The sequence below is a fragment of the Cuculus canorus genome, chromosome 16 (assembly GCF_017976375.1).
Source record: "Cuculus canorus isolate bCucCan1 chromosome 16, bCucCan1.pri, whole genome shotgun sequence".
Taxonomy (NCBI): domain Eukaryota; kingdom Metazoa; phylum Chordata; class Aves; order Cuculiformes; family Cuculidae; genus Cuculus; species Cuculus canorus.
In genome coordinates, this window is record NC_071416.1 from 3,102,998 (window position 1) to 3,115,452 (window position 12,455).

At 43.6% G+C, this 12,455-nt stretch overlaps 1 protein-coding gene across 1 annotated transcript in view; it reads right to left on the reverse strand.

Moving 5' to 3' along the window:
- LOC104063215 (ubiquinol-cytochrome-c reductase complex assembly factor 1) overlaps positions 1-12,455 on the reverse strand; it is a 45,949-nt gene that overhangs the window by 30,961 nt on the left and 2,533 nt on the right. The window contains exons 2-5 of the mRNA XM_054081578.1: positions 12,192-12,296; positions 10,853-10,957; positions 7,263-7,370; positions 3,979-4,051 (exon numbers count right to left, since the gene is read on the reverse strand). Coding sequence (XP_053937553.1) covers positions 3,979-4,051; positions 7,263-7,370; positions 10,853-10,957; positions 12,192-12,296 — 391 coding nt within the window. The remainder of the gene's footprint in view (positions 1-3,978; positions 4,052-7,262; positions 7,371-10,852; positions 10,958-12,191; positions 12,297-12,455) is intronic.

The following is a 12,455-nucleotide window of genomic DNA, read 5'->3' on the forward strand; positions in this document are numbered from 1 at the left end:
TGGAAGAATCCAAACTCCTGTAGGCAAACTCCAGCCCTCTTGAGCTGCTTGGTAGCCCCTCTAGGAGCCACCTGAGAGGCTATTTTGATAGGGCCAGCTCTTTTACTGTCTGACAGTGGAGCAATTAACAGTATGGAATCCTAGAATCCCAGGATGGTTTGCACTGGAAGGGACCTCAAAGTCCATCCAGTTCCAACCCCATGGGCAGGGATACCTTCCAATGCATGAGGCTGCAAAAGCCTCACCCAATCTGGTCTTGTATTAACAGTTCAAGATGAATACAAGGTAACCCTACACTCCATGTTCACCAATCTTCAGCTCAGCTCTCAGCATCACTTCAAAGCTCTTTTGGCTGTTCAGGAATAAGGTTAGGCAGGAAACGCTCTCCTGACTGGCGACTACCTCCTTTGTTTTGTTAGAACTACCTGAGCTCCACAAGTTTTGTGCACAGAAAGCCTGGCACCAGCAATCTCTTGTTTTCCTCTACTACTTCCCTGTTCTTATTTGAACAAGAAATAGTTCTAAACGGGCTCCATTTTCTGCAAAAGCAGCACAGTCCAGACAGTTGGGATGTAAGCTCTAAATAAGAGTTCCCCGAGTTTTGTCCAGGGATGATCACAAAACAAAGAGATTACAGAATGGCAGGTATAATAACATTGACTGTGGTATAATACTGGAGTGCCTCAATTAAAACACCTTCTTTATATCCTACAGCGGCCTCATGACTTGCATATCCACAGCCCATATTTTGGGAACTGCTGCTCTAAAGCATCATACAGAGAAATGCAGTTCAGAGGCTTCACACCACGTAACAGTCTCAGAAATGTCTTTAGGTATCAGCAGAAGTGCACTGAGACAAAAAGGTAGCCCATATGATATGAAACACGATCACTGTCCTCATCACTGTACTCTCCAGTCTTTACACTCCACGTCACCTGTCAGAGAACAACCTGACACAATCCAGACACCAATCCAAGTTCTATAAGGTCGCGTTGCAGTTGTTATCCCTGCCACATCGCAAAAGGACATCCAGAAACACCAGAGAAGAGAAGGCTTTATGAAGAATCGGTTCTGATCACACAGGGTTAGGAGCCCAAAAAATGGTTTTACACATGCACGGATGTGCGGTATCCAAGGCCAGAAAAAGCTAACAAGCTCCCCAGAGGCCAGAGCTAACTCTAGACAGGTCACTTGGATATCTCAATTTGGGACTGTTTAGCCTAGAGAAGAAGCTGAGGGGAGACCTCGTTGCTCTCTGCAGCTCCTGGAAAGGAGGTTGTGAGGAGGTGGGAGCTGGGCTCCTCTCCCAAGTAACAAGGGATAGGACGAGGGGAAATGACCTCAAGTTGTGCCAGGGAGGTTTAGTATGGATATTTGGAAAAATATCTTTACTAAGAGTGCGGTGAAGCCCTGGAACCGACTGCTCAGGGCGGAGCACTGGTAGAATCTCCATCTCTGGAGGGGTTCAAAAGCCATGTGCCATGGCACTTCAGGGCATGGTTTAGGAAGCACGGTGGGGTTGGGTTGACAGTTAGACTGGAGGAGATTAGAGGTCTTTTCCAGCCTTAATGATGCTATGATTCAACACCATGCAACTAGAGCAGAAGTGCTCAGGGCAGCGAAGCACGCAGTCCTGGCTTAAGCCATGCCCGTCTGTATTTGGAAAAGGAGCAATTGGAACAGGAACAATAGCTCCTGACTGACCTCAGTTGATGAGGACATGCGTAACTGAACTGAAAGCTGAATATCTTGCTTCATGCCATGTTCCACTCTGAACAGCCACTTTATGCCACGGCTGCTGTTCATCAGACCCTTCCATGTGCCACTTGGATTCACGAACACAGCAAAACAGTCGAGGCAGTGAAAAAAAAAAAGGGGCTGTTTTTGTTCAGTGACCTAAACAGTTCACCAGAGGAGGACATAATAACTGTCCAGTCCAGCACACAGGCAGAAGAGCTGGAAAGGGAAGCCTTTTCCCTTTGGCCACAACTTCAACTCAGCTGCTCATGGAACCGCAGCCTAAAGCTTCTTCTTTGCCAAAATCAGTCTGAAAGGTTCCTGCCCACCCCACATGGTTTGTGTTTCAGGGGAACTACTTTTTAAACATGGATCGCATGCCTGTTAAATTTTAGACCTAATCCCCCAAACAGCTGCATCTCTAAGTATATGGAAGTAACAGAAACTTCTTATATGTGTTTTAATATGAAAGAAATTGTTTCTTTGGAACCACAAGCACAGACCCCAACACCACTGGGTTCTTCGATAACACCAACGGGTGCATCGCACACTCTATCAATCTCGGCAGAAAAAACTAACTTGTTCCTTACTTAACAAGTGTATCCAAGCGATGCAAACACAGGTTTCCCTGGGTGTAAATTCAGAGATAGACAGGCTACAACTTGTCCCACACAGCAAAAAGACAAAAAAAGCAAGAAGGACATTCTGGAGAAAATGGGGAAACTTGAAAGAAAGGCTGCCTGCTGTTCATGAGATGTTCAAAGTGAGCGGGAGTGCTGGAATTCGCTCTTTAAAACAATAAGACAATATCAAGAATACAACTGAAGTCATTTACCCAGTGTTGAGCCTGAAATCTGTGCTAGTATCTTTTTCACAGATGTGTACTGAAATCACTCTAAATTTCAACCTAGGAGAATATTTATAAATCTTTGTACAATTAACCTCTTGAGCAGAGATAGTGAAACACCAGTTAAAAATGGCAAAACCTCTATCTGAGAGGCAAATATGACAAACAGAAGAGAAGTTATCTGAGAGATGCTGAGAGGGCACGCAGCTGGGCAGAGTGGAGTGCTCAGGAAAAAGAAGGTTCTAATTTTTTGATCAGTAATGATGAATCCCACTGCTCACAGAGTTCTCTTGCTCCTGCAACCACCGAAACCACATCACAGTTCTGGAAAACCTTCTGAAACCCATTGGAAAATCCTGCAGCAGCAACATCAGGTACCAAACCACCTTCAATAAGCTCTGCACTACATGAACACACAAAGATGTCCCTTCAGTTGATCTCTCAAGAGGCAGCAGCAGGAGTCCCAACCTGTGCTGGTATGTTGAAGAGCCATACGAGAGCATTTGGTAGCCCAGGAATTCAGGTGACAGGCCAGATCCAGGCCACGAGCTAAATCACACTGACAGAGGAATTAATTCTGTAAGAATAAAATATCATTGAAGCTAAGTCTCAAACCCACTTCCCCGTACACCAGCCAGATTCGATACTAATTAAAAGCAGCAAGAGATTTTTCAGCTAATAGCTAAAAAACTGTGTGCAACATGGAAAAGCCACTCCAATTCAAGCCAATATTATCCCTCTACATTTAAAGGAGGGACTTGTGTCTCTGCTCAGGTTGGACTCTTTACCCAGTCAAGAGATGTGTCCTGGTTTAATGCTGACACGGTTAGTAAAACACAGAAAGTCTCTAAATTCTGACCAAACCTGCACCAGCCATGAGGAAGAGAGACAGGCAGGATCCTGTGATCTAACTGACCCTGCATCATAAAAAAAGTCGTGTATTAGTGGACAGGGATGGTTCTTAATACTTGCATCCCAGTTATACTGGACCTTCTCAAAAATGGTCATGGAACAAGGCAGGACACAATTTGAACATGGGAAAAGGAAAGAGATATCTGGATTCTTAGTTTATGTCACTTCTGGTAATAAAAAATACGATATCCTTCAAAGTGAGGCTGTTCTGGGTTTTACCTATCCCACCCTTGTTTTTTTGCTCCATTGCAGCAGGAAAAATGTAACAATCCCAGACTCCAGAGCCTGCCTTGAACCCTTCCTAATTCAGAGCTTCAGGAAATGCTGTTGTACAGGCACCTTCTAGTTGACCGCGCATTGTTAGGGCATTAGAAGTCTTTTTTTTGCTGTTATATTTATTGGTACACGTATATCTAACAGATTTTCAGCACAAGTTCTCTCACCAGGGCAGAAGTCAAAACACCATCAAGTCCTTTACTTACTGTTAAAAAACTCCTCATAGTCAGTTTTCTCCACACAGCACGTGTACATGCGCAAAGCTGCAACCTTGATTTTCTAAAGAAAAAGAAAAGACAATACATAAAGTATTCATCAGGAGAGCGAGCAAGCACTACTGGTTTTGTTAAATACATACACTATCATTTTCAGAAAAGACTTCACTGAGAAATGCAATCGCTTGAGATTTTCAGGAGCACGTTAAACTACTGCACCTCCCAGGAATGACATAAGTATCACAAAGCTTGCCTTGAGGCAAAAAGAAAATGATTAAATGGTTTCTTGACTACTCTTCCAAACCTAGTTTATATAATATAGAAAAATAAATGAAATGGCTCTCCTTACAGAGCCTCCAAATATCCCAATTCACAATTCCTGCTTTCCTCCTGTAACTTTCATTGATGTACGTCGCTCAAAGTGTCTTGTATAATTTAAGTTTTCACTATTAAAGAAATTGCATGCTAAATGTCCTAAACCAAAGAAGAGCTGTCAGCCATTCCTGTTTATTAACATCAAAAGGAAAAAAAAGAAAAAGGCGGAAACTCCAGAGCCCACTCCCCTACCTAAGCCACGAAGCAGCACTGGATTCATTGGGCTGGGATTGTTTGGGTTTGTTATTTTCTTTCTAGTGACGCAGACCAGGGAGCATCTCAGCACCCTCTGTAACAGACGTGCACTAAGCCTGTCAAATGTCACTTCAAATTACCCAAGTAATTATTTGTGTCTCCTCCAACCAAAGGAAAACAAGGCAGCTGCAACTCATCTCCTGCTGGGGAAACACAGGAGCCATGACTTCTCTTATTCAAGAACCTTAGGCTTCTGTCAAAAATCAAGCAGATATCTAAACTTCTTGCAGTAAAATAACTCACACCGCTTACTGGAGTTGTGAACGTTTCCTTTCTAAAGGAAACGCTGCCTGGCCGGGGAGCAGGGATCTCCCTGGTGGAAGCTGTTGCCCCAGACCAGGCATTCCTAGCCATTAAAAACATATTGTAAAGAGCAGGCCTTGCAATCCAGCCCTTAAATAAGGCAGGTAACGCAGGAGAAACTGGTGAAATTTAATCACCGAAGCTTTAGGGTGTAGGAGAGGTGTGGGGGGAGGGAGAAGAAAATGGGAAAACACAGAGAAATATTAAGAAGCTTCCCTAAGATCTCCTAGAGAGCACTGGCAAGGCCAGGAATGAAGTCGGGTCTCTAGGGCCCTAACCACAAAATAACTCTCTCCAAACCCAAGTTCCCCAGCCAAAAGCAGGCAGTAAAGAGTAGCAATTAAGGAGAACTCTGCATCAACACTTAGAGCTAACAAGAACCTTTATTACAACAATATGTACACAGGCACGTGGGAGAGAAACTGCTCTCTCATGAGGTTAAGCATCACCTGATTAAAAGCAACTGATTTTAACCAAAGTACCTAACCCCCTTACGGGTCAGTTATCCGTTCCTTGTAGTTTCTCTCTGAGGAGTGAGGTGCAATCAGCAACAGTTTCAGACGGGTCTTGGAGGAGGCCCACTGCTTTGCAGATATTCAAAGCACCTTATAGGCTTCAATTCCTGCACAGCTGGGCTCAAACCTTCCTTTAAGTCACCTTCTCCTCTCACTCCTTTACACCACATCCTAGTGCAGAGCAAAGAAATTATGAATTTCATCTCTTTTTCCTTCTGCACGAGGAAATGAAGGCATCTCTTAGAGAACAGCTCTCATTTAGTCATAGAATCCTAGAATGGTTTTGGTCAGAAGGGACCTTACAGCCCATCCAGTTCCAGTCCCCGTCATGGGCAGGGACACCTCCCACTGGATCAGGTTGCTCCAAGCCCCATCCAACCTGGCCTGGAACACCTCCAGGGATGGAGCAGCCACCATTGCTCTGGGCAACCTGGGCCAGGGCCTCCCCACCCTCACAGCAAAACATTTCTCCCTAAGATGTCATCTCAATCTCCTCTCTTTCAGACTAAAACCTTCCCCCCTTGTCCTGCCCCTGCACTCTCTGACCAACAGCCCCCCCCCAGCTTTCCTGGAGCCCCTTTCAGTACCGGAAGCTGCTCTAGGGTGCCCCTGGAGCCTTCTCTTCTCCAGGCTGTACAACCCCAACTCTCTCAGCCTGTCCTCCTACAGGAGGTGCTCCAGTCCTTGGATCATCGCTGTGGCCTCCTCTGGACTTGCTGCAACAGCTCCACATCCCTCCTGTGCTCAGGACTCCAGAACTGGAGGCAGGCAACTAAGTGAGGTCTCACGAAAGCAGAGCAGAGGGTCGGAATCCTCTCTTGCCCTGCTGGTCAAACAACTGCTTTGTGAAAGGACTATGACTCTGCCGTGGTCAGCTACCAATAAACAGCGACTGTAACATTTCTCACTACTGCCTGTTTGTGAGACTCTCCTGTCACAGACATACAGAAGACTGAAAGAGGATCAGAGAAGGGCAACAAAAACTGAAACATGAAAGAGCCTCAATAACAGAAAGAAGTCAGATTAAGCCTCCTCAATCCAGCGAAGACTAAGACATTATGAAATACATGAGTCTAAAAGCATCAGCAAAAGGGAAAAAGTACACTCCAAGGAAAGAATAATCACTATTTTGCTAAGCACAAAATTTAAAGGCACCAAATGAAGACTATTGTACATCTTCCCTCAGTGGGTACTCAAGCTATGGACCTCCCTGATATTAAATGCTATGGATGCTATGAAACTACAAGAGTTTGAAGTGCAACTGGACACATTTATAGAAGAAAAATTCACCAACAAATGTAACAGAAAAAATGTCCAGTTTCATGCATAAGTCCTGAAACAGAGAGCTGTGGTGGGCTGCAGGAGCAGGGATGACAACCAGCATAAAACGCTTCTCCCGTAACTAAATTCTTTCTAGTAACTGCAAGTGGTCATTATTAGAGACAAGATGGTGCCCTGTGTGGGTGTTTGACCTGGACAGTAAGGTTGCTATTGTGTTCTTTGGTGCACAAATGAAGTGAAAAATAAGATGTCTGAAGAAATTCAAGAAAGATTAAGCTCTACAAACCAAATACAATATCCCTACTTATGCCAATGATGGCAAAGCACAGATCGAGGGAGGTTCAAGCTATGGATTAGCATTCTTCACATCACAAAACAGAAATTTACTCTGAAAATAATTAGATCTGTTCCGCTAAGCACTACTCTTATCTTTCCGCTAAGCACTACTCTATCTTTCCTTTATCTTAAAGGGAGTGCTTTTTTGCTTGCTTTTTAGAACTCTGAAGGTACCAAACATCCCAAAGAATTATGAAATGAACACCTTACCCATCGGCTGTACTTCAGTGGTCCTGTGAAACCCAGCGATTCTATTATTCTTGTGAAGGTACCCACTTTCTCCTCAGGCGGCTGCAAGGAATCTTTTGCAGAAAAATGCTGTGAAAGTGAAATATCACATATTTCAGTCTTAATAATTAAAGCTTTGGTTAGAAAAACTACAAGTTTAACAAAGAATTTTAGGGGTTTTGTTTGCTTTCTTTGTTCAACAAAAATACAGATTTAGGTCTTCTTTGCAAAATATTGCACTGTTTTTCCTACATGACCTTCTTCTGCTGATGAAAGCAAACACTGCATAATTGTTTTGATAAAAACATCCCATTGGAGGCTCAGACTCAAACAGTTGTACAGAAACCTGGCGTCCGAAATATTATTCCTAGTTTACATTCCCATACTCATTCTAGATGCGTGCCTTCACTTAGGTTTAAATCTTTCACAGATAAAATGGTAAAACAAATCACAAACCCAGAGTAAAGAAAGCTAAAAGAAGGAGGCCTACAAGAAAGCTGGGGAGGGACTTTTTACAAAGGCTTGTAGTGATAGGACAAGAGAGAATGGCTTTAAATTGGAGAGGGGCAGATTTAGGCTAAACATAAGGAGGAAATTCTTCACGATGAGAGTTGTAAGGCCCTGGAACAGGTTGCCCAGCGTAATGGTGGCTGCTCCATCTCTGGAGGTGTTGGTCAGGTTGGATGGGGTCTTAGGCAAACCTGATCCAGTGGGAGGTATCCCTGCTCATGGCAGGGATTGGAACTGGATGGGCTTTAAGGTCCCTTCCAACCCAAACTACTCTATGCTCAATGATTCTAACCTCTTAACCTTTCACATTCTCTGTCTTAATCTCACATGCATATGATATTCTAGAGTAATCATATGTTATATAAACCAATCTGCCCCATCTTAAAGCTAATGAGGCTGCAGAAAACCATTACTCCTACTGAAAAGCTCCCCCAGATTATCATTCCCCTTACAGTTAATCTAAACAGTACTTGCAGAAAACCTGGATCAGGAAAGCATTGAGTCCTTGATGCTTTGCAGTGCGCGCAAACATAAATGTTCTATTCCACACTAATGCCACACGTGAAACACCATCAAACTGATAAGAAACCTTTGTGGCCTTCTACCTCTACACACCCTGGCAGCAGCAATCACCCACCAGTAATTATCGCTTGTACTCCAGCAAATAACTTCTAACGAATGAAATATGCAGTGTAAACATTCTGTTACCAACAAATCATTCTACTTTTAACCCACCTAACCAACATCTAATGTATGTGAGTCTCTTCCACAGATTGCTGGGGTGAACCTGCCCAGCCTCCCACAGTCAGTGCTGCACCAGAGAACGGATCCACATCTTCAATTTTCACAGCTACAACTGAATGCACCTTCAGCAGCTATTTAACCTCCAAAACACACAGAGCTGTGGCACACAAGTTTCAGTTTAGTTGTGTAAAAAAAGTCCCTTGTGCCCATTTTAAATCCAACCTTGCCATTTCATTGGCAGCTCTCAAATTTCCTAGAAGAAGCTACAAACAACCGTTTCCCATTCCCTTTTTCAGCATCTTCTATTTCTTTCACAGGCCAGTATCATACATACAGACATCAGTTCTCTCTTCTTAGATCACAACCGTCCTAAACCAGCCTTTTCTGATCCGGAAGGCTTTTCACATTTCTGATCATACAGGAACACAGTTCAGGGCAATGGTGGAGCATTTGAACCCCTGGACGGGTTCAAAAAATGTGTGGCAGTGGCACTTGGGGACAGGGTTTAGCAGGCACGGTGGGGTTCAGCTGATGGTTGGACTGGATAGGCTTAGAGATCTCTACCAACCTCTATGATTCTATGATTCATCCTGCCAGCGCTAGAGCTGCATCCAAATGCAATTAAACAGCCCTATAGAAAAACAGATCTAGAAAGCATACAGAGAAAACTTCACAAATATGTTTCATAAACCACTTAAACCAAGCTCATCAAGACACTCAAAGGGACATAAGCTCACCTCAGGCTGAATTTCCTCCTCAATATCGGAAATTCAGTGCTCAAAATAAACAATCCTCTTAATTTTGACACCAAATATAAAAATGAAACAGTTGGAACGCACTATTAATTCTGAATCACTTCCCCACCAAGAGTGCAGAGTCAAGTTCACATTTCAAAGATGTATTTCTCTATTCAAAACATTGAGGTTGCAGCCCAAAAACCTACCTCAGACCTTATCTACACTGCTGTAAGCTGCTTCCTCTGGTCTTAAATCCTGCCTGACATCTTACACCAAGGCTATCTTAACCAGGAAGTTTCCCAATTCATCTTTCAACCTTTGGATCCCTCCTCCCGCCCTTTCCAATACATCAAAAGCACTTCTCTGACCTCTGCCTTGAAGATCTTCACACCACTCCCAATTGTCAGCCCTACCCTCTTGTCACCCATTGCTCTCTTAGAGCTGCTCTGCAAACGATGCTTGTGCTGCTGCGTGAGAGGGCGGTGTGGGCAGGCACAGGGACTCGTGGAACACACCAGGTTTGAGAGCCTGGATTCTACTCTTAGCCCCAGCCACGGGAAATTTTGCAAGCCCCTCTTGTGTGCTTCAACCTCCTTGTCTGCAAAACATTTGGTTTACCCCATTAGCTGAAAAGTACTGAAAACTTGACTAAGAAAGGGAAAACCTCTCATTAAGAACTAGAGGCAAACTGCAGCCAGGAGTTCTTTTCTTCCACACATCTTGTTTTCCTTCATCTTGTCTATCCATGTCAAAGCAACCAATTTAGAAGAGTTCTTATTATTTACCTCTAGCTCTACACCATCAGGCAGACAGCAAACTGGGACAGTTGCTTCTACACAAGTTTGACCCATCAATCCCTAATCTTCTTTTTCTTTCTCTCATTTTATTTCTGGTGCACACATTCCATCTCACCATTTTCTTCACACTGTCTTAACAAGGAGCAGGAACAGGATATTTATTGGCTAAGAAACACTGTCTCCCTTGGACTAAGGGCTAAACTAATCTTACAGAGAAGATTCATGCTCCATAAAGCTCCTATTCCAAGATAAAAACCGTAATAGATGCAGAGACCACAGATTAAGAAAATGGTACAGATGAACAGTAAATAAATTATTACACAATAATGTGGATTGCATGATGATTTTCAGTGTTCAGCAGACAGCAAACACGTTACTCCCAAGCTAAATAAACAGGAAGTCTCCTGTCACTTCTTATATATATAGGTAAGTTCTGTGTTTCCCTCTTTAAAGGCAAGAAAGTAACATCTGCCGCCACCCCAATAACTGCTCTCCTTACCTTGGTTTCTCTCCTCATCAGAAAAAAGCCCCCAGGCTTGTCACTTGAGCCTTCACCCCAGAGAACCCCACGGTAACTGCACCTTCCTATGCCAGCGCTTCATCTTCTGGCAAGGAACAGGGAGCACTTTGCAAATGATTGGACCCACTGCTCACGCTGTATTAAAACACTTCACAGAAAAGCTGAATCACCCCCTACATGTTTTGAGAAGCGCTTTGTCACCTGTGTGCGTACAACCCCCAGCACAATGTACCCTCTGACAATAACACATCCAACTCTTCTCACCTTAGTTGCATTGTGAAACCATCTGCATTGCTGTGTAACGGCTCCATTGGCTTTGATCAGCCCAGTGCAGGATTGAGACAGTTGGGACTGGCCAGCCTCGTGCCTCTAGTAAAAACGATAGAAGGAAAGAAAAAAAATTAAGAGACCATTGACCAGTAAATGCTTAACTTGACACCAGTTACCCTTTCAAGTCAATTACAGTTCAGTATAATCCTGAAAAACTTTGTATCACAAAAAGCACAGATTTATCATCATAACTGTTACAAACAAAAGAGTTGTCCATGCTTAACGCTCCATACCAGACATTCCCCAGTGTAAAGGTACTAATGGAATGGATTGGCAGAACACTCCACTCTCAAACACCACAGCCTATCTCCTTTCATTTTTCACACACACGACTACTTGCGGGTTTTATCTCTTAATAAAGAATAATTCTTTTTCCTGGGCCTTGCAGAAAAACAGAGTTTATGCTATTTCTATTTATAACTTCATAGTCCACCGTATTGTCTTTGTGGCCAGGACTTGAGCAAAACAAATTACATCGTAGAAGCTCTTACTACAACCACTATAACTTCACAGCACACAACTTGTATTACAGAGTCACCGCCCAATAAAGAAAACTACCAACTAGGAGGGGGTGGGATCTCCAGGTGAGAAGCTGCTTGCTGAACAGAACACCTATGACAGCCACCCAGCACCCCCAGGTTAGCATTGACTTCTTTATGGATAAACTCAGACAAAGTAAATGCACTGGTTTCTTCAGAGTACTCATCCCAGAAGCCTTCTGAACCTACTTGTGGCTCAGAGTAGCCCCAGTTTTACCAATCCATTTCACAACTGCTCCCTTCCCTCTCTCCTTCCAACATCCTATGCTACTTGACTTGGACCAGTGCTTTAATAGCACATCTATGTCACAAAAGCAAGGTGATTTTTCCCGGGACTGGAAGGTCTTATCCAAGAAAAGACATCCAAGCCAAAGAACTTCCAGGTGAGTTTCTAGTTGTGGAAGTCATGGCTCTACGATACAAGCTGTAACACAAATGAGGACAAAGAAGGGGCTTCATATCCTCTTGTTTCATTGTACACAAGTAGGAAACACCCAAAGATCATTTGGGTCTACCAACAGACTACCTCGCTGGAATGAAGAAAACTGTCTAATAGAGCAGCAGCTCACCTGTTTAGCAGCAAAAAGCTCTCGAGTTGCCTCGATGTTCCAGCAACAAAGAGACAATGAAGACATCACTTTTGGAAGCCTTTTTATTTAAAATAACATTACTTTTTCTTACTAATTTAACTGTATCCCACTTTTTGCACACCTTAACATACCCCAATATCCTACCTGGAAAATACCATGGAGCATCCACCTACACTGGCCTTGGAGTGCAGTTGTCTGTAATAATCCACTGCATGCTGCTATCCATTGGGTTACTCCAGTCTGGCAGCTCTGGAACAGAGAGACGAGCAGTGAGGGAAAGGACCCCAATACTTGGAAACAGTTTAACCGCCCTCCTGCTTCCACAAGTTTTATGCAACAATCCTCAGATGGAATTCCCAACCTGCACTTGACAGAAGCAGAAATTTTGATTTTAAGGAAGTCTGCCTT